This window comes from Notamacropus eugenii, chromosome 4 (genome assembly GCF_028372415.1).
Source record: "Notamacropus eugenii isolate mMacEug1 chromosome 4, mMacEug1.pri_v2, whole genome shotgun sequence".
Taxonomy (NCBI): Eukaryota; Metazoa; Chordata; class Mammalia; order Diprotodontia; family Macropodidae; genus Notamacropus; species Notamacropus eugenii.
The window spans coordinates 139583509-139607138 of NC_092875.1; the positions used below are offsets into that span (position 1 = coordinate 139583509).

At 37.6% G+C, this 23630-nt stretch overlaps 1 protein-coding gene across 3 annotated transcripts in view; it reads right to left on the reverse strand.

Moving 5' to 3' along the window:
- The window catches only part of EBAG9 (estrogen receptor binding site associated antigen 9), a 35159-nt gene extending 11945 nt beyond the window's left edge, over nt 1-23214 (reverse strand). The window contains exons 1-2 of one of the 3 annotated variants that reach the window (XM_072603264.1): nt 22938-23214; nt 5627-5724 (exon numbers count right to left, since the gene is read on the reverse strand). In XM_072603264.1, coding sequence (XP_072459365.1) covers nt 5627-5709 — 83 coding nt within the window. In that variant the 5' untranslated portion in view covers nt 5710-5724; nt 22938-23214. Of the gene's footprint in view, nt 1-5626; nt 5725-6865; nt 6907-22313 lie in introns of those variants that run through there. The other 2 variants (XM_072603262.1, XM_072603263.1) reach the window with 2 other exon arrangements.
- Nucleotides 23215-23630: the final 416 nt, after the last annotated feature.

The window sequence follows — 23630 nt, forward strand, 5'->3', positions numbered from 1 at the left end:
AAATTCCTTGAGAACAGGGACTATCATTTTTATTTGCATCCTCATTAATAAATATTTACTGACTACTAACCAAATAACAAAGATAACAGAAAAAAAGCAAAAATTTTTGTTAATTAAAAGAGCAATAAAATTTTTACCAATTATTTTCTTCTCCTATAAACTTTATAAAATGTTTCTCCTCAATACATTAGTGAATCTTTTTTCATTTAAAAAAGACACTTAAAATATTTAACAGATTTTTCTACTTTTATCATAAATGAATAAACAATTTCATAAATATATTTAAATAAAAATTCCAACTTCCCAAAAAAAGTTCAGAAGTGAGTTCTATAACCATTGTATCTTCTAATAATGAATGCCTCATTTTCCTCAACTGTAAACAGAAATGTGTCTGATTTATCTTTGCACCTCAACTAATTACTAGTACAATGTATCACATATTATTAAATGTTTGTGGAATACTGAGTGAATATGATACCTTTCTGAAATAAAATAAAATAATTAAGATTACATATGTACCTTTTCAAGTATGCAAAATGCAGAATTTCAAACCTGAGCAACTGAAAAGGTAGCAAATTAAATAATTTTACATAAACAAAACATTAAAACTTAAACTATGGGAGTATAGTAGAAAGTGTGTTGTTGTGACCCAGCTATTTTATATGCCAGAGATGTCAAACTCATAGCCCCAAATCCTGAGAACAGCCTAAACCAGATTAAAATGTAAGTGGGAAACATTTAACAACAAAAAAAGTAAAAATACAATAAAACAGATAATATTAATTTGTGGTTTACTAAGTTAATATACAGCCTGCAGGGATCTATTTATATTTGAGTATGACACCACCGTTATAAGCTACTGAATAATTATGTTAATAAAAGAAAGATGGCAGTTGAGTTCCTGGAGTTGATATATATATATATATATATATATATATTCAATGAAAACCAAATACTTATTAAGTGTTTATATGCTAAGCACTAGGGATACAAGAACAAAAAAGAGAGTTTCTCTGCCTTCAAGACACTTATATCCCACTGCAGAAGCCAGGAGGTTCTCCAGGCTGAGAAAGAATTGTTATGATTCAGGAATGAGAAGTGACAATAGCAGAGGAAAAATACCAAAGTCTATAAAATGCTTTTAAGTTTTGAAAGTGCTACAAGATAGGCTTTTGCAACCAAAACACTGATAATTAATCTTAACTAAACAACTTTCCACAAATAGTCCAAATTGTCTGTTTATCTGAAAAGTGGGGGTAGCATTTATTTCATTGAAATTAGATTGTAAAAAAATAGTCTAGAACCCCTATGTCCCATAACAACAAAAAGTATTCTTTATTCTATGCAATAAAGAAGGAAAACTAATAACAGTATACCTGACTTCCCTGGAGACTTTTGGTAAAACATTTCTTAAAATACCTTAAACTTGATGTAATAAATACAAAAGTTTTAGAAAAAATAGTTTGATTGAATTCAGTATGCTACTGTACAGCTCTATTTAAAATATAGAGATGTGGCAAAACAAAACAAAGCCCTACAAAACAATTTGTACGTGCTTTAAATCTCATTGAGTTTTCCTCAGATACTGATATAGAATGTTATATAATCATTGGAAAGAGACAGGGTCCTGTTTGAGAAAGCAGTTCATGAGAATTGGACACTAATAGCTGCTAAGGCAACCTTAGTACTTCAAAAAGTACTACCGTTTTGAAAATTTGGGTATTTCTTTAAAGACTAATATCAGCATCTCTGTCATATACAATTAATTTGAGTTGTTCCTACTTCAGGTTCACAGAGTTTTCCATAAAAATAGCAATGATAATTTCATTAATATTAGGAATTTCCAGAGAGGAAGGCCCTCTACCAATAGAGATTGGCACCTACTTTCATCAACATATAGTCTTATATAGTTGCCTTGGGGCATTGAAAAGTTAAGTGACATGTTAACTGTAAGGGAGTTGAAATATGTCAGAGACCTTGCTAAGTCTTCAGAATTTCTATCTAATATGCCATGCTATATCACTTAAAGTAGCCATAAAAGTAAAAAAAAAAAAATGGACTACTTAATTTGCTACTTAAATTCTAGTAGAGAAATCCCATTCATCTGCTTATAAAATATCAGAATTAAGAAGTAACAGTTACTTCAAAACTGATTCAACAACACTTCATGTAAAAGATTTGGAAATTTCAATGGACTGCAAGCTCAATTAAGAGTAAAAAAAAAAATGACCAGCTAATTTAGTCTTTGGTTGTATTAACATAACTACAATCTCCAGAACAAAAGAGGAGACAGGAACAAAGTACTTTAAGAGCACATGCGGAGTTATTGCAGTTGGTCCTGGGTGCTACATTTTAGACAGGGCAGCAACAAAATGAAGAGGATTCATTAGAGGAAGAACAAGAAGGTGAGAGGTCTGGACCAAACAAAGTTATATAATAATAAGTTGATGGAATTTAAGACTTAGGGATAGCTATGACCGCTGTCTTCAAGCATTTGAAGGGCTGGCAAGTAGAAAAGAGATTAGACTTGTTCTACTTAATATGAAACGGTCGAACTAGAAGCAATGTGAAGTTGCAGGGAGGTAGACTTAGACTGAGGTGAAGAAAATCTTCCTAACAATTAGAACTATGCAAAACTGGAAAGTATATTTCAAAAAGTGGTAGTTTTCATCACTGGCTGTACTTGTGTGTAAACAAATAATCGAGAACCCACTTAATCCATAAAACAAAAGGGATTCTTTAGACTAACAAACACAAAAATTGTACACCAAATACAAATACAATAAATAACAACAATTTTCTACTTTCCCTGAACAGTTTTGGTAAAATATTTTTAGACTATATTAATCTTGATAAAAAATTTTTAAAAACTTTAGGAAAAAGTTTGATTCAATTTAATGTACTACTGGCTCAGCTCTCTTCAAGGGGAGACTAGTTGAGCTCATCAAGGGCATTACAGAAGGGACTAGAGTACTGTTCAAGTACAGGTTGGATGAGTCTTTACCCAGTTTCAGATACAATGATTCAATGATACCTATACCTGAAGTACACCTATATCATTCTTGAAAACTCCAGTAGTATACAATTGATTTTAGCAAGTCTGTAATAGGCTGTGTAGGAGAAATAAAATATACATAAAACTATAAAAGGATATAGTAAATCTGATGATCTAATTCACTATTAAAATGTACAACTATTTCTGTTCTTAGATAAGAGAATCTGTAGCTTTCTCTTAATGGCTACCTCAATAATACTATCTTAAAATGAAACAGACCTTCCTTAAGAATTGTAAGAATATTTGGTCATCGTTTTTCTTACCTTATAAATGAGAGGAAATGTTTTCTCATTTGATAATGACTCCATCTAATTGCATTCCAAATATCTGCCCTTTCCTCCCTTCAATGATTCCCCTTTCCTTTACACATCCTTTTGGTATCAAATACTTCCTTTATTCTGAATTACTACAGAACACTGCTGATTGGCTGTGTATTCTAAGAAGGCCAAAGAGTTACCAAAAAAACAATCTATATCTTAAGAAACTGACATTGTTATCAGAATAAGCAGTCTTCCTTAGAGTGTTAATATATTTCTTTTCCTTTCAGTTTGACTATTCAATTTATCTGACCACCAGTTTTAAGGACTGGTGGGTGAGACTATCCCATGGGTTCTCAAGGAATTCAGGCTGAAAAATTAGTGGCAACACAAAAATTTATTGCTTTTGTCTCTCAAATTAAATGTATTATTTAAATTGCATATTTAGGAAGCACAAATAACAAAAGAAATAACAGAAAGATGGAGAAAAAATAGTTGAACGTATTCCACTGTGTAGTCACGCTGCCATTTAAGAGTTTCTTCCAGCAGAAGACATATCCTTGTTTTGGTAAGTATAGCAAAGAGAAAGAAAGTGAAATTCTAGGAAACTAGTATGAATGTGAAAATGTTACTTGTTTTAAAGAACTGCATGTCAAATGAATATTAATAAGGTATTTGGGGAGGGGCGGAGACAAAATGGCAGAGTAGAAAGCCTCATATACTCTAGCCCTTCCCCCACAGCCCATAAAATACCTGTAAAAAATGACGCTCAACAAATTTTAGAGCAGCAGAAGCCACAGAACAACAGAGTGAAAGACATTTCCAGCCAAATGTAACCTGGAAGGCCGACAGGAAAGGTCTATCTAACGGGACACTGAGTGGAGCCCAGCCTTGGCCACACGGCACTAGGAAGAACAGGACCTGAACAGACCTCGGAGGCAGAATTCCCACAGAATTCCCTGCAGGGAGGGTCCCAGAACCCTCAACCCACAAGTGACAAAGAAAGCTCCAAAGGTCACTGTGGGAGGGCTTTCTCAGCTGGGAGAGAAGGAAATGGGGTTCCCCCAGCACTGGCCCCAGAAGGCGCAAGAGCAGCCTGGGTCCATTGTCCAGGCAGCTCAACTTAAAGCCTTTCGCAAAACTGAACAGCTGATCTGAACCTTGTCCTTGGTGGCAGCCCCACCCCCCACCCACAGCCTCTAGGGGAGTTGAGCAGCTGATCTGAATCTCAGCCTTGAGCAAGGTTCTGGAGACAGGAGGAGCACTGGGACCCTCCTCTTGACAAAAGATTCAGAAGTCAAGTAACTGGCTGGGAAAATGCTCAAAAAAGGGAAAAAAAGTAAGACCATAGAAGGTTACTTTCTTGGTGAACAGGTGTCTCCTTCCATCCTTTCAGATGAGGAAGAACAAGGCTTACTGTCAGAGGAAGTCAAAGCCTCCGCCTCCAGTATCTCCAAAATAAATATGAAATGGGCTCAGGCCATAGAAGAGCTTGAAAAATCTTTTTCAATGGAGCAGAAAAGGGAGAAGGGGAAAGGGGAAAAGTGAAGCTTACTCTCTTCACATATGGCTTAAGGAGGGAATAAAACGCTCACTAAATTTGGTATGAAAATCTATCTTACACTACAGGAAAGTAGAGGAGGAGGGGACAAGTGGGGTGAGGGGGATAACAGAAGGGAGGGCAAATAGGAGAAGGGAGTAACTAGAAGTAAACACTTTTGGGAAGGGACAAGGTCAAAAGAGAGAATTAAAAAAGGGGGGGACAGGGTAGGAAGGTCAATATAATTAGTATTACACAACATGATTATTATGAAAATCTTTTGCAAAATGACACAAATATAAGCCTGTATTGAATTGCTTGCCTTCTCAGTGGGGATGGGTAGGGAGGGAGGGAGGGAGAGAAGTTGGAATTCAAAGTACAAGAAACAAATGTTGAGAATTATTATTGCATAGAAGTGGGAAATAAGAAACACAGGTAATGGGGTATAGGAATTTATCCCGCCCTACAAGAAAAGAGAGAAGATGGGGATAAGGTAAGGGTGGGGTGTGATAGAAGGGAGGGTACGTTGAGGGAAGAGGTAATCAGAATGCAAGGTATTATGAGGTGGGGGAAGGGGAGAGATGGAGAGAAAAATTGGAACTCAAAATTTTGTGGAAATGAATGTCAAAATCTAAAAATAATAAAATTACAAAAAGAATATTAATAAGGTATTTGGCACAATCATAACTTGACTGGATAACAATTAAAAAACACTATTACTCAAACACATAAAGAGCAGAATAGCTGAAACAAGATATAAACACTTCTATTTACCTGCATATTAACCTCTTAATGAATGAGAGCACTGTAGCTAGGCAGGTACAAACTTTAAACAACCGGAACTGTGTGATAGCCATGATGGGAAGCAGAACCTGTCAAAAACAAACAACACAAATGCATCAAGGAGATGTCATGAGCCAAATGCTTCTCTCCAAACCGAAAATGTCAGATTTAATAAAAGGAACAATTCTGACAGAATGTGATAAAACATTTAAAAACTTTTCTTTGGTAACCACAAATATAACAAGGTACATTTTTGAAAGCAACTCCTTTGTTAAAAGATCATCTAGAATACTAAAAAGAACCTATCAAAAGAACAGGCTAAACTTTTTAAATTCTCTGTAAAACAGGGCACTTATGGTGAATTAAGTTGATTAATTAGGACTATTTAAGAGTGCCATTCACAATGATGTGAAATATAAAGGTCAGCCATGTAAATGGGACTTGAGACAGTAGATTAATTTTAAGAGAAAACACACCTTATTTATACATAAAAGTACCAAGATAGAAAGAATGCATAATTCCAGGAAAAGGACATTGAGGGAGAACTCTGGGAATGATCTCTTGGCAGCTGTTCTAAGGGAGAAGATATCCTAAGATTTTAGTATTTAGGCAAAATACTAAAAAGACAGAGAGTTTCAAGAGGTTGAAGAAATTTATTTTACTGAGTCCTACTAGTTTCAATATTCCATTATTCAGAAGGTGTGAGCGGTCATCCTATCAAGTGATGGCCTAAAAAAACAGGATATTTGAAAGGAAAAAAGATCTTTCAGAATTGAAGAGTATCTCATAACCAAGGAGTGGAAGGAGCTGGGATATTGAGTGGACTGGTCTCACTGGAATAAAGGAGAGTTATGCTATGAGTAGGGTAGGGAAAAGTTGTTGACATATCTAAGTGAAAATTCAACATCTAAGTATGTTCTTAACATTAGCCCAGATTAGGATAAATATGTTGAAAAGGGTAATGTAGGTTGGGAAACATCAATGGATGAATACCCACTGTGTGTGTGTATGTGTATGTGTGTGTACACACATATGTACATTCACATACTTCATAAATCTAGTAAGAAAATCTAATTTCATAAACACAAGTTTAAAAATCAATTAAGAATGGATGTGAAAGTCTTAAAAACCGAAACAATATAAAATGATATTTTTGCTACTGTTTCTGGTACATATCAAGGTAACAAAAATACTGCCTACGTGGACAATATGAAGGGCAAGACAAATCACCTGAGATATAAACATGAAGAGAACATGTTCAAAAAAGCTTTAGATCCTGGAAAAAGAAAAAATTATTATCATATAAAGCTTTGTTCAAGCTTTCCCTGAAGTAATTCTTCCTAAATATATAGTTTTAAAATGAAATAAACAAATATTTAGTGATCTAAAACGTAACACACAGCTAGACCTATTATCAATCAACAAGCATTATTAAGTGGCTACTATGTTCATCTCACAATATCTGACAATCAATCTAATGAAAAGTGACCTGAAAATCTGATGCAATTCAACAAATATGTATTACATGGGACAGCTAAGTGGCACAGTGCATAGAATGTAGTCATAAATTCAAATCTGTCCTCAGACACTTACTAGCTGCGTGACCCTGGGCAAGTTACTTAATCTCATTCTGTATTAGTTTCCTGATATGTAAAATGAGGATATTAATAGCATCTACCTCACAGGATTGTTACATAAGGATCAAATTGATTTTTCTAGCTAACTGAGTCAACTGTTTGAACATCCAAACATTAGTTTCAATTCCTCTAAATAAAATTCTTACTGAAATACATTAGCAGTTATAATAAACATTTTTTTGATGACTCATGGTTATAATGACCAGTTACTATGCTGCACTGTGAATATTTTTAGAATACAGTCCTGGATTTATATTCAAGGGCCATTTTACAGAAATTTTTTTGTACAAACTTCTGATGATAAAAAAAACCAAAAGTTACCTTTCCATTTTCCACACAAAGAGCACAAAATGCGCCACATAACCCCTTCTGCTAATAGCTTTAAACTGCACTAAAGAATTTTGGGATACCCTCTATATAAAAGATGACTTTTTGCAAAATGAATTACTAAATCAAAGCAGCCTTCCTTTAATCTAAATTATTTCTTCACCTTCAATAACCTTTTCATCCTCTTTTTTTAAATAGCAATATCCTATAACTTTTCAGAAACATTAAAATACTGTGGTATAACAGAAACAGAACTAGACTTAAAGTCCTAAGAATTGGGCCCAAATTGTGGTTCTAGCATTTCTTAGTTGTGTGATTTGGAACAAGTCATTTCTCTGGTCCTCAGTTTCCTTGGGAATAAAATAAGGGGATTGATTAGACAAATTACAGGATAATGTCCTTTTCTAGATTACTATAATTTTACATCCATTATCTCTACATCAGTAACCATTTTAACCTCATTCAACTTCAAGACATTAACATTTTACCTCTTATGTAATATATGTTTGCAGGGAGATTTGCTGCAATGCTGGATACTTGCAGGCATCAAGAATAAGGTTTTACCCTGAATATACATACACTGCTATAATTCTGGATATATGGTTATTACTGAACATAAAATTACAGACCATATAAACAAGATTATCCTACGACAGACTATTCTTTTAAGCAATAAAAACTGTTTTATATTGCTAAATGTTTTCAGTTTGTAAAATGACACCTTTTAGAATATACAAAAAAAATTTAATATATTTTTTGGTCTCTTCATGTTCCCTCTTCTTCCTTCATACTCTTTTGCCTTAGTTTTATCTACAGGATTACAGGCAAATTTAATCTTCACCCAAACTTCTCTCCTTAGACCTTTTGTCCAATATCTTTAAGGGCCTACTACAATCTGTATCTGAATGTTCTGCTATTCTATTCCAACATATCCAAATTGAACTCAGAGGATCACTGATTTAGATCTGGGAAGTACATCAGAAGTCATCAAGTTCAAAACTCCCATTTTACAGATGAGAAAACTGAAGTTCAGAAAATTATTTGCCCAGGGTTGCATAGCTACTTGCCAGTTTTCCTTGCAAAGTTCTCAAACCTAGATTATTCCCACCATCCATGTCCTTCACTTCTATTTACATGATGCTAAAAGGGAATTGGATGAAATTATGAAACTACATTAACTAGCCACTACAAATTTATGTTCTCTAATCTCAGAACCTCACAGCAGTAAACCTTACCCTGTCAAGGGTATCACCATGCTTCCAGTCACCCAAGTTTGAAACCAACAGTTTAACTCGTTCTTCCTTACTCAACAGAGCCAATCAACTAAGTCTTGTTAATTTTACCATCACAATACCTCCTTTCTCCAACTCACTTCCTTCTCTCTACTCTTGCCACAACCATCCTACTTCAAGTTCTCATCACATCACACCCAGACTACATATAAAAGCTTCCTAAGTGGTCTCACTGCCTCAAGTCTTTCCTCTCTCCAATCCATCTTCCACCCCTAAGTAATATTCCTAAGGCACAGTTCTGACCAAGTCACTCCCCTCCACAATACATTACAGCAGTTTTCCATTACTTCTAGGATCAATATTAACACTATTTGGTCTTTAAAGTCCTTTACCACTTGGATCCAACCCCAGTTTCCTAGGTTTCTTATACATTACCTTCCCTTCAATTCCTCTTGGCAGCTAGATGACTTAGTGGATACAGAACTGGGCCTGCAATCAGGAAAATCTAAGTTCAAATATGGCCTCAGACACTTACTAGCTATGAGACACTGGGCAAACCACTTCTGTATGCCTTAATCTACTGGAGAAAGAAATGGCAAACCACTCAAGTGTCTTTGCCAAGAAAACCCCATGGACAGCATTGGTTTGCGTATGGTCCATAGAGTCATAAAGAATCAAATACTACTAAATAACAACATGCCTTCTCACAGTACTATCAAACTGCCCTCCTATTTGTTCCCTACACAGGACATTCTCTATTTCCATATGTCTCTTAGAATTCATCTCTTTCAAAACTCATCTCAAACACTATCTTTTATGTCTTCCAGACCCCTGCTCCAGCCGCTAATACCTCTCACCCCCCCATATTTATTTATACTTATTTCATATATACCTGTAAGCACATATGGTGAATGCCTAGATAGCAAGTTTAGGGCCTGCTAAACTTTTGTTTGGGCATTCCCAAAGTCTTGGCCATTAGGAAGTGCTTAATAAATGGCAGTTAAATGATTACCTTCAGTCTATTCCCTTTTCAAAATCCTACATGCTAAAAATCTAAGTATTTTCTTAGCACGCTCCTCTGATATTACTCTTCCTGCTCAAAACATTTGGAACAAATCTACTTTTTCTGACTTTTAACCTCTTTCATACATTCTACTTTCTAATCTAGCTAGACTGCCTACACAATCCAATGATTCAATCAAATCAAAAAATTCTGCTCTGGCTAATCTCCCATGCTGAGATTGTTTTCCTGGAATCTGTTAAACTCAAGAGTCAACCTATTCTATAGAGTCTTCCTAACTTACCCTCCCTCTCTCTCCATGTAAAAGTGATCATGGTCCTCAAATTTCTCCTGTTACTGTTGCTTGAATTTTTCATTTCCTTTTAATTACTTGGATGTATTTCACATTCCCTATTAGACTGTAAGTCTCCTGAAAGCAGAGCCTGTTAAACCTTTGTTTCCTCATGACCTAGCACATACCTTGTACATAGTTAGCCATCAATAATCTGAACTGAATATGAATCAACTTTCTTGCACCAACTTAAGTTATACACATATATACGAGTATTCTTACTTGATATTGCTTTGTTTTAACACCAGTTACTTCCCAGCAAAGACTCAAAGTACAAAGAAGTCTAACAGCATGATTAGGACTAACTTGATTTTCAGAATGGTTGAACAGTTCTACCAACAATGAATTAGTGATTCTGATTTCCCATAATCTCTCCAACATCAAGTTTTTCAAATCTTTTCAATCAACTAACAAGCATTCATTAAGTGTATACTTACTATGAGCCAGAAATTGTGGTAAGTTTTAGGGACACAAAGAATACAGAAAACAAAAATTGAAGAATGTAAAGTTATTACCAAAGTGTCGTTTTTATTTATCTACTTATTAGTGATTTTGAACAATTTTTCATATAACCATTGTGAGCGGGTTTGTTTTTAAGTTTGTGAACATGTAAAGTTCCAAAAGTGAGCATTTCATTCTTTGTACCTGAATACCCAGTACCTATGACAGTGCCTGGCACAGTGCAGGTAATTAATAAATGCTTTAAAGATATCCTTTGATCATATGACTAATGAGGGGGTGAGAAGGCCACCTACTGTATTTCACCGCATAATCATTGCAGATTCCGTACCAATTTCTGAAGAAAAAAAAAAAGGGGGTGGTGGTGGTGATGCAACCATTATGTGAAACTTTAAAAAAAATTGTGCCAGTAGTACTTAAAAATTAATTTACTACTAAACTGTCTTTGGTGCAAGATTAGGATGCATGGAATACTTGTGAATAGACATTAAAATTGAATACTGACAATGAGCATGAGCTGAGAATTCTAGGCTCAAGGTTCACAATGTGTGAGAGATAAATGTGTATCCATATGCCACATTGCTGCTCTGTTGACCTTTTAAGCAGCCTATTGAAATTTTACCAAGCAATGATTATGTGATGAAAGGTTACAAACCAGTTTTTTGATTGGAAGTACGACAATTATGCAATGAAATACAGTCATTCCCTCTTGCATTTTTATGAGAGGTTTCCCATTGGCTCAATCTGGATGCATTTCCCATTTATGTTTTCTTTAGTGCTATTTTTAATCCATGATAAGAACACATGGGCCTATGATGCTAGTGTCTGAGTGCTGTGGTTCCAATATTAATGGTTAAACACTTGTTGCAGTAATCTTTATAGCTCTTCCCTCCACTTTTTTTCTTTTTGTGGTCCTCAAATATTTACTTAGTTGATCTCTTGATGCTTTGCTCTTTATGTTACTGCCCAGAACTGTCCATCGTTCACCTTAAGATTTTACAAACAAGTTTATATACTAAATGGGTGCTGTTTTGGTGGCCATTTCTCTCCACTTTTTAAGTGAGTCAAATATTTATGAAGATAAATTCTAAGCTTTTTTCATCTTTTTATGGCAATAAACTTATGTCAGTTAAACTTCTGTATAAAATTATGTCATTTTGTCATACATTTATGTTAATTAGCCATTTGAATACTGCAGGAGTGAGCCGTTTCAAATATATACAATAACTTTTTCACATTATTAATTATTCACATTATTATTAATTCTTACTAATTCTGATCTTTGTCCTGATAAATCTATGTGCCTGAACACAAAAAGCTGATTCAGATGACTCTAACATCAATTTTCTTGGGTATCAGAAATAATCTATTTGATATTTTATATTATTTGGTATTTGCCATGTCCAATGTCTACCAATTCTGTCCTCAAAGAAAGCATTCATGTTTTTAAAGGCATGAAGCATTTATTTGCATGGATTACAAATCTTCAGCCAGGCTCATTCCTTCTTTCTAAACCATATTCTCCGCACACACATTTCTCACCATACTTACTTTTTCCTATCTTTACATTATAAAATTGCCAACTATCAAGTACACATTGATTTAACTTGTAAAGTTCATATGAAGTTCTTTATGGCATTTCTCTATCTCTCCTCAGCAACCAACTGCTTGTGCATAAGGTGCAATTATTTTCTTTTTTTTTTTGACAAATACTTGTCATAAATAAGTATTACAATATGAGATGAACCCGGAAAATGTTTCCTATTGCCTCTGTAGGTACAAAAAAATCAACTCTATATGACTTAAAGCTAACATTTATATTGTTCTTTAAGGTTTGCAAAATACTTTACATATTATTGCCCTGAAACATAAACTCCTTGAGAGTCTGAATTACTTCAATTCTTTTGTCTATGTCTAGAATTTAGTATTTAACAAAAGCTTATTAAGTGATGTGAGCCTTGGAGCAAGCCTGGAAGGTAATTATATTCCCCACTTTAAACATTATGAAACTGAAGCTCAGAAAGATGTGACTTACCCACAACACAGAACCAAGATCTTTATGACTGCAAGTCCAGTACCCTATCTACTGCAAAACTTCTATAACAGTTTGAGTTACATAAATACTTAAACTTGAAAATACTTGTTCAAGGACAAACAAACTCTCAGCCAGGTCAATAAACTGCCAGAAGATACAATCTAGCGTGCGTAAGTTCTTGCTAGTATTATTATTTAAAATAAAGAACAAGAAAAGCAGTCAAGAAATAATGTGTGACAGACATAGTTGTTCAAGAGTCAGTCATCTTTCTGAAAGGTTTTGGAAGTATGCAGGAAAGTTATGAAAAGAGAATTAACAATTACGTAAGAGGTACAAAACCTTACTGAAGAAAAATAAACTCCTCAAAAATTAGAATTGGCAAAAGGATTCTGGGAAGATGGTGGAGAAGGTCAGAAAATTCCAAGCCTTCCAGATTTTCTTCACAAACAAAACAAAACAGTGCCTCGAGGTGAACGTAGAGCAGCAAAAATAAACAAGAGTTGGGCTAGAATAGTGTTTGTCCTGGGACAACTGGAGATCTGAAGAAAGATCCTAGCCTGGAGGTTCAGCCCTAGTGAAGTGTAAACATATCCAGGCTAGCTCCACTAAAAGAACAAGTGGTGAGCAGCTGAATTAGGAGGTAGCCTAGACCTCAGCCACAGGAATTTTCACCTTCCAGACAGTGTGGGGAGTCAGATGTCTGAGCAGGGGATGATTGAGGGAACCTCTGCTGACTAGGGACTCCAGACTCAGCTGTCCTGCCAATATACAATCCTGGGTGAGGAGCCAGCACATGACCAGGGAGTGCAGAAGCAGTGAAGCAGGGACAATGCTGGATGTGGGCACTTACAGAAGAGCGGAGTTCCTGATCTCACTTTTCCAAGCCCCAGAAGTTGGGAACTGAAGGTCATCGCCACTGGAGGGTTCTCAGGGAGCAAGAACATTTCCAGCAGAGGGTGCTGGGGAGCCCTTGTTGTGGCTTAGAGAGGAAAAGGAGTGCAGAGATTGGGCCCTAGGCAAAGCTCAAAAAATAACAGCAGAAAGGACTTGAAGCCAGAGGGTACCATCTCCCACACCCCAGAATTAGAGGTGATTATAATAATAAGCTGCTAAAAAGACATTTTTTTAAAAAAACCTCTCCTTGACACCTAAATCAAGGAGAATTAAAACAAAGAAAACTATAGACTAATTTCCATAATGAATACTGATGAAAAATTTCAAAGAAAATACTAGTAAGAAGATGACTATATACCACAAAGATCATGAACTATGACCCGGCTGGATTCATACTAATGATGCGGGGCTAGTGTAATATTAGGAAAACTATAAGCATTACTGACCACATAAATAACAAAAGCAACAAAAATCATGATTATCTCAAAATATGTAGAAAATTGACAAAAAACAATACTAATTCCTACTTGAAAAACAAACACTAAAAAGCACAGGGATAAAGTGAGCTTTCCTTGGAATAAGTTGTATCCACCTAAAACTATGAGCAAGCATTGTTTTTTATGAGAATAAACTAGAAGCCATTTAAATAAGAACAGGGTTCCGCGAAGCAAAGATGTCCATTATCATTTTTGTAGTAGCTGTTCTGTCTTTTTTTAGTCATGTCCAACTATTTGTGACCCCATTTGGGGGTTTTCTTGGTAAAGATACTGGAGATACTTGGGAAAGATATTGGAGTAGTTTGCCATTTCCTTCTGCTCATTTTACAGATTAGGAAACTGAAGCAAAGAGGTTCAAGTGACTTGCTCATGGTCACACAGCTAATAAGTGTCTGAGGCCAGATTTGAACTCAAGAAGATGGGTCTTCCTGACTCCAGGCCCACTGCTCTATCCACTGTGACACCTAGCTGCCTTATCCGTTATCACTATTACTATTTGGTACTATACTAGAAATGCTAACAACAGCAGTAAGACAAAAAAATTGAATGTAAGGAATAAGCATAGGCAAAAAGGAAAACATTAACTCTTAGCAGATATTGGTTGGTTGGTTGTTGTCCCTTGTCTTCGAAGATGACCAAAATGACATCACCATGATAAAGTGAAAATTCTGTGTGTCTGACTGTGGCTAATCAAACCAATATGAGCTTGGAATGCTCTACCACAGGTTGGGCACAGATAGTTCATGTGAATATTTTGGGTGGATATCCCAAATTTGAGCATCCTGCATTTACTTTGTGCTGTCTCAATTCTGTTTTGCTCATAGAGCACAGCACCCTTTCTGATGTGGGCATGCCAGGCTGAGCGGTCCTGTGTCAGTGTCTCTCATGTTGCACAGTCAAATCCAAAGTTCTTGAGAGAGACCTTGAGGGTGTCCTTGAGGGTATCGTTTCTTCTGGCCACCATGTGATCATCTGCCCCATGCGAGTTCTTCATAAAATAATCTTTTTGGCAAGCATACTTTTTGCATCCTAACAACGTGGCCAGACCATCCGAGTTGTGCTCTCTGAAGCATAGTTTGAATACTATTTTGCAGATATTATGGTTTACTTAGAAAACCCCAGAGTCAACTGAAAGACTAATTGAAATATTTAACAACCTCAGCAAAGATGAGGAATTCAAAATACACCAAAATAAACCTATGTAAAATCATTCCCATTTTTGTATAGTACCAACAAAATCCAGCAAGAAGAGGTAGAGAAATTCTATTTAACATAACTACAGAAGAGTATAAAATACTTGGGGGTCAATTTATACACAGGAACTTCACACAAATTAAGACATCTAAATAACTGAAGAAATATTGTGTATGGGTAGCTAAATCAAAACAAAAATGACAATACTATCTAAATTAATTTATTATTCAGTGCCAAGTTAATTAAAATACTGAACTACTTTATAAAGCTAGGAAAAAAATAATTCATCTGGAAGAATAAGGGAAAAGAATATCAAAAAATGGGGAGGGAGCCTAGCTGTATAAGATCTCAAACTATATTACAAAGCTGTAATCATAACAACTCCCATTCTTGGATCATTCCTACCATTTCTCACTCTTGCTCCTATACAAGTGCTGCTGAAGGAAGGGAAAGAAAATCAAACAACTCTTCTGACTAGGTCCAAAACAATTTTGTTACATAACCCCCACAGGGCCCTCAATGATGCTAGGTAATCCTACTATACCTCCCTTATTAGCTCACTATATTAATGGCTAGAGCAGTTTTTCCAAATATCTTCATTCCCTCCACAAATCTCCCACAGGCCCTCCTTTCTCCATCCTCAGGTGAGAACTTTGCATCATATTTTACAGAAAAAATTGTGTACACTCACCACGAACTCCCTCTTCTCACCTCATCTCCTATCGCTGAGATGCCTTTTGCCACCACCTCCTCTCCTCCTTCACTCTTGTCTCACATGACAAAGTATCCTTACTCAGTTACTTACTTAGGGAATCTCTCTCCTTGCTTAAGCAATCCCATTCCATTTCATCTCTTCCAACAGACTGCTCCCACTGTCATCTCCTCTCTCTCTCTCTCTCTCTCTCTCTCTCTCTCTCTCTCTCTCTCTCTCTCTTCCTTTCCTACTACCTACAAGGAGTCTCCTCTATCCTGGAGATAACCTCACTTGACCTTTCCATACCTGTTCTAAGTCCTGTATCTGTCTTCTGTCCCTTGTAAATAAACTGCTCTAAAAGGCCATCTACAACAGATGTTTCCACTTTCAGTCCTTTCACTCTCTTCTTTAATCCCTTACAATCTGGTTTCTTACCTTTCAATTCCACTGCAAGTTCACTGTCCAGAGTTACTAATGATTTCTTAGTTGCCAAATCCAATGGTCTTTTCTCAATCCTCATTCTTCTTGACCCTTCTGCAACCTGTGACACTTGGTTACTTTCTTCTTGATATTCTCTTCTCTCTAGGTTTTCATGACAGAATTCTCTCCTGGCTCTTCTTCTACCCATCTGACCGTTCCTTTTATGTCTCTTTTTCTGGATCTTCATCTAGGTTAGGTCCTCCAACCATAGGTGTTCCTCAGGGTTCAGTCCTAAGCCCTCTTCTCTTCCCCCTCTATACCACTTCACTTGGAGATCTCATCAGCTTCAATGACTTAATTAATATCACTATGCTGACAATTCTCAAAATCTATATATCCTGCTCCAAACTCTCTGCTGCCCTCCAATGCTATACCTCCAACTTCCTTTCAGACATCTTAAACTAAATGTCAAGTAGTTATCACAGTAAGTCCAAATCAGAATTCATTTTTCCCCCTAAACTCTCCCCCCAATCCTTTAAGCTAGCAACCTAAGAGTCATCCTGGAATCTTCACTACCTCTCATTTCTTCCCTATTTTCAATCTGATGCCAAGGCCTGTATATTTCACCTTCACAATATCTCTCTCCTCTGACACTGTCACCACTGAAGTGTAAGTAAGCCCTCATTACCTCACCTGAGCTATTGCAAAAACCTGCTAGTGGGTCTGCCTTCCTTAAGTGTCTTCAAACTCCAATCCATCCTCCACTCAAGCAATTCAAGGGTTTTCCAAAAGCACTCATGTCACATTCTCCTACTCAGTAAAACCTCCAGTGGCTTCCTACTGCCTCTTCACCTTCTACTGGAAGCATTCTCCAACCTCTCTTTATTCCAGTGCTTTCTTTGTTATTTCCGGTTTATCATATATATAGCTTTTCTTTGTATATATTTGTTTGCATGTTGTTTCCCCTATTAGATTGTTAGCTCCTTGAGGGTAAGGGTTATCTTCTCCCTCTTTTTGTATCCCCAGGGCTTAGTATAGTGCCTGGTAGATAGGAGATGCTTAATAAATGTTTACTGATTGATTGGTACTAGATAAGAAATAGACTGATGAGTGGAATAAATTAGGTACATAATATGCAGAAACAAATGAGTTTCAGTAAGCTAGTGTTTGATAAACCCAAGATTCCACTCATTAAGGCAAGAATTCACAATATGACAAAAACTTTTGGGAAAACTGGAAAGCAGTCTGGTAGAAACTAGGAACAGATCAACATCTGACACCATATACAAACATAAGCTCAAAACAGGTGCATGATTTAGACATAAAAGGGGATAAAGTAAGTAAATTAGGAATGCAGGAAGGAAATTACCTGTCAGATCTATGACTAGGTAAAGAGTTCATAACCAAATAAGAGTTAGAGTGGTTCACAGAAGGTGAAATGAGTAATTTTGATAAAAATTTAAAAGTTTATCATTAATAAAACCATTGCAGATAAAATAGGAAAGAAAAAACAGAAAAATGGGGGGACGCAAGGGAAATCTATGTAACCAATTTCTCTGATAAATGCATAATTTCAAAGATAAATAAGAAACTGAGTCAAACTTATGACAGGAGCCATTCCCCAACTGATAAATAGTCAAACATGCAGTTTTCAGAGGAAGAAATTAAAACTATAACAGTCACCTAAAAAATATACTCTAAATTTCTATTTGTTGTTCAGACATGTCTGACTTCGAGACACGATTTGGGATTTTCTTGGCAAAGATACAGAAATGGTTTGCCATTTCTTTCTCCAGTTCATTTTATAGATGAGGCAGATAAGGTTAAGTGACTTGCCCAGGATCACACAGTTAGTAAGTGTCTGAGGCCAGTGTTGAACTTAGGACGATGAGTCTTCTTGATTCCAGTGCTGTATGGTACACCACCTAGCTACTCAAATCTCTATCAGAGAAACACAAATCAAAACAATTCTGAGGTACCAACTCACAGTCATAAGATCGGCCAAGATGACAAAAAAGGAAAATACCAAATGCTGGAAGGAATGTGGGAAAACAGGCACATTAACGTACTGTTGGTGGAATTGTGATCTAGTTCAACCATTCTGGAAAGCAATTTAGTACTACTTCCAAAAAGGCTATTAAAATGTAAATAGCCTTTGATCCAGCAATATTGCTACTTAGGCTACACTCCAACACACTCTCTTTCTCGTATCAAAGCTCTTTGTGTGTGGCAGAACACTAGAAAGTGAGGAATATCCACCAACTAGAGAACTGTTAAATAAGTTGTGGTATTATATAAATATAAAGGAATACTATGTGTTGCAAGAAAATCTTGAAGGGTTCAGAAAAACCTGGGATGACCTATATAAACTGATGCAAAGTGAACTGAACAGAACCAGGAGAACAATCTACATAATAATAGCAATACTGTAACAATAACTGACTTTGAAAAACTGAGTAATTCTGATCAATGCAATGGCCCACTACAGTTCTAAAGACTCATGATGAAATATGTTATTAAATTCCAGAAAAGAAACTGATAGATTCAAGAGGAGGATGGAACCATAATTTTTTTTCTCTTTCTTCACTTTTTTTTTTGGAGGGGAGGGGGGAACAACATGGCTAATCCAGAAATCTGTTTTGTATGACTATACATATTTGTATTTGTACATATTTTATTTCTTTTGCTTTCTTATTGAGTGAGAAAGGTAAGGAAAGAATTTGGAACTAAAAAAAATTGTCTGCTTTTTAAAAAAGGGGAAAAAAGAAAATACAAAAACAACTGAAGAGTCACTTACATCTTAAATCCATTATTTTAATGGTATTGCTTGCCTGATGAAAGCTAGGAGAAGGCAGATGCAGACAAGGAAACGGAATTCTGAATGGGGGAGAGGGCTACATGGAGAACAAGGTAGCTTTCGAAAGACAGAAAGCCAATTAAGAGCACTAGGTGCTTGGGTAGCAAGAATTAAAAGGAGTGAGGAAGTACTCATAATTTTTGAGGAGTCTATAGAAGACGTTATGTCACATTTCAGGAAGAGCACTGGATTTGGGGAGAGGACCTACATTCAAATATGCAGTTCTGCCATGTACCACCTGTATAGCCCAAGGTAACTCATTTCTCCTCTTTGAACCTCAGTTTCCTCAACTGCAAAATGAGAGGCTTAGACTTGATGAACAGTAAGGTACTTTCTACTTCTAAATCTATGATCCTATGACCTCTACTCTACAAAAATACCCTAGTAGTCCCTACAAATGAAAACTTCCCCCTACCTCTCCATAGGTCTGATATCTATAAATAAAAATACAACTCTTTTCTTCTGTACTTTAAAAACCAAAAGGCACTGCTTTAAAACAACCCTAATTAGTTAAAAGGCAAAGACATTAAATGACTTGCCCAGGTCACATGAGTATTAGATATGGAATTAGATAAAAAAAAAAGTCACTCCTCACCTCAAATCCAATGTTCTTTCAACTATGTTTTTTCACTGCTTCTTCTCTACTAGTTCATATTCAAGAAATAGTTAATGAATTGAGTAACTGGAAATACAGAGTGAACTGGACTAATAGCTAAATTGTGTTAACCTACTGAAATCAATTTGGAAATGGCAATTGTTACTGATGGTAAAATACAAGTAATACAGGTACCTCCCCCCCTGCCCCCATACTTTGCTTCAGGAACTCTCAAGAATTTCCTCATTCCATGCTAATTTCATCTTTATTATTAAAGTTACTGCTACTGAATTTGTTGTAACATATCTGCAGCGTGGCATGGAATAGAGTTGGCCTGGAAGACAAGCCTTGCCTAAGCAATTCACTTAGCCTCTCTTTGCTTTAGGCAACTCTAAATAAAAGTCAGCATCAAAGATGCTGACCTGCAATGGTTAAGGTAGTTTCCTTCCACATACAAGAATTCCCTAAGCCAATGAAATCACAAATCAAGTCCCCATCTCTAATATATGTGGTATACTGAATTTTGCAATATAACAAAAGCATCATATGGTCTGTGAATACTTTAGTACAAATCATTTTATCAAGAAACTCAGGTTTGTGGTATCCATTCATACTTCTTTACTAGTGTTAAAGGTACAGAATTTTATTTTCTTTAAAATACACTATGATGTAACTTTACACTCCAACACTTTTTAGCACTAACTTTAAAATTTAGGACTTGGCAAAAAGGGGAAAAATTTTGTCATCATTCCACAAACAATAAGATATATACAAAAAAGTACCAAGCATATAGTTGACATTCATAACATGTTTTGAATTAAGCTGACACAAAATTTTCTAGTATGTACACAGAGATCCTGCCTATGGTAGAAGTTGCAGAATTGTGCTAAGTAAACAATAGGATTTTAAAACCTTCAATAGCTGCTTTGGGATTTCTATACAAAAGTATAGGGGAAAAAAAGGTACCTGTATTACTTGTATTTTACAATTGCCATTTCCAAATTGGTTTCAGTAGGCAAACACTGTAGGAAGCTAGTAGCGATGGACAGGGTTATTTTCTATCTCCCTTAAATGTATCACACAAAAAGCATACCTGTCAGGATCACAAAGATATAAGAACTCAAGATGTTATTTAGTGTGTACTCTACTATACTCTTTTGGAATACTTCTTATGTAATTTCTATGAAAAACTCAACATTTAAGGCAAACTGAAACCCATCAAAAGCATATGCTTCCTTGACAAAGTCCTATATAATGATTTAAAGAGGGCATTGTTTTCTTTTCCTAGTGATAGCCCTAATAGCCAGTACTCCACGTCACTCATGTGAATGCCAGACAAACTATCCAACTATCAATTCAGCACATCTCTTTAAAATCATACTCACTGTTTTACTGAAAATTTTGAAATCCAGCTACAAAATGAGACCAAAAAAGAGATCAATTAAGTTATTTTTGTCTCAGGTCACTTTGTAAAAAAAAAAAAAAGTTACTAATCCAAATTTCTGAAGGGTTTACTGTACTAAGTCACTTAGGAAAATCATTAACACTTCTACTTTTAAGAAACCAATAGGAATGTTATACTGAGAAAGTAACACTAAAGGAAGGAAGTTCAGCTCCAAAATACAACAAAAAAATGGCATTACAAGTTAAAGGTTCAAATTTATCTTTTGCCTAATAAGTAAGTCTGCAGAAATCAAGGCAAGCACATAAAATAACTAGAATTAAGCTGTCCATGTCACTTCAAAGAGTATTTTCTATCTTCATGTACCAATCCATAATTCAGTTAAAGAAGCATTAAGTAGAATCCACTTTTATAAAACAAATCAGACAGTATATCCTGTGTTTCTAATATTGTGGCTTTGTACATCTTTATGCCAATTAAAGAAATTATGTATTCATGCACAACATAGCCATTCCTACTTTTGCAGCACTCATACATGCCCCTCATGTGTCAAAAATTTTTAAAAATTGTTAATACAGCTTCTTGGAGAAAAGGGAGTAGAATATTGTGAAATTAAATAGGCTACCCACAAATAAAGATGACAGACTACTAGAATTCGAAACGCATTTTGGGGCAAGGTCAGCATGAGAATGTCTTGCCTGACTTTGTTTTTATGATACAAAGATTCTGTATTTCTCTCTTTCTCGGTCATTATTATCTGGTGAGAAGAGAGGAAGGAGAAAAAACATGATAACTGAAATAAGAAATCAAACAGGCGACCCAAGTCCAAAACCTTAAGGAAGTACTGGATCTGTTCATCTCCCGGAAGTGGATTCAGGAGGCCTGGGTTCCAGTCCTGACCACGTTTCTCGTCCTGACTCACACCGGGAGTCAAGTCACTAACGATAGGACACCTCGGGGTTCTTCGAGTCCCCCAAGTTTGAGCCCGCAGTATTGAAGTTCTCTAACCAAACTACAAGGAGCCCTTTGGGCTTCTCCTAAGTGATTATTTGCAAAGCCTAATACCGGCATCTAGTGACACACCTTTACTCCCGGGGGCTCCAAGCCCACCTTCACTGGGCAGGGGAGGCTCCGGGGAGCTACTTCATCAGCAGGAAAGCCAGACAAAGTGACGATCGGGGCCCGCGCACGCACCGGGAGGGGAAGAGCCCGGCTACGGGAACAAGGGGGCGCACAGCCACACACAGCTGGCAGGGGCCAGGCCCCCTGCCCGAGGGCACACCGCGCGCGTGGGGAAAAGCAGCCCCACGTGGTTAAGAGAATGTGTTTTGCTACGGGGGCGGTGGGGAGCAAAGAGAGGTGACCCCCAAAGAACGATCCTCCCTCCATCCCCAGGGCTGCGTAAAGGAGCTGGGATGCTAGCACCTCTCCGCAGAGAATGTGGACGTAGCCACCCTCACTTCGGGGTGGGAAGGAAGGGGGAAGGGGGGGTCAGCCTGACCCGGAACCAGTCCCCAGGCTGGCGATAGCAAAGGGGATAGGGGGCGAAAAGGAATAAAGGAGCAAGAAGGACCGAAAGAAAAGGACCGTTGGGGGAGGGGGCGTGCGGGGATGGTGGGGAAAGGAGAGGGAGGGGGAAGCCCACAGGACTGAGGGGAGAGGGACCCCCCCCCCCCAGTAGCGGGCGCGTGAGGTTCGCACACTCACCTGCCCCTCCCCCTCCCCGCCAGCCTGGCGGAGGCTCCGAGCTGCCGCGGGCCGCGCGCGCACGCAGGCACGCGCGCGTGCGCTCGGCCTCGGCCTTACTCAGCGGCTCATTCAAAGCCACGCGCGGGCTCGCCGCCGTCGTCTCCGCCGAATCGCTGCCATGGCTCTCCGCCTCCTCCCGCCTCTCCCCCTTCCTCTTTACCCCCTCCCCACGTTCCCTTCCTTGGAAATCCCTGAGTCTACAGCTGCAGGCCTGTCTTCCTCACTTCCTCGCCCCGCCCCCTTGGCTCCTTTAGACCAATCGGCTCAGGGCAGCCGGTGACGTGAAGAACCAGGAGCCAATGAAGACTACGGTCCTGGGCGGCGGGGTGGGACGTTTGCCTGCTCGGTCGCGTGTTGCTTTTGTGACCGTTGCGCCCGTCGCCGGCCTCTTCCTCTTCCTCGGCGAGTGCTTGGTTGGCCGTCGTGTCGGCCGCTGGTCGGGCAGTTTCTCTGCACGCTGCGTCTCCTCCCACCCCGGAAAGCCTTCTCAGCGGTGTCACAGACGGTGGAGAAGCGAAGACGAGGAGCGACACTAACAGCTGGGATCGGCCCGGCCCCGCTGCCCCACTCCCCGGTAGCCCGCTTTGGTCCAAAACCTGACGGCTGCCGACCCTGTCTCCACCGCCAAACCCATTGGCGCGGTTTCTACGC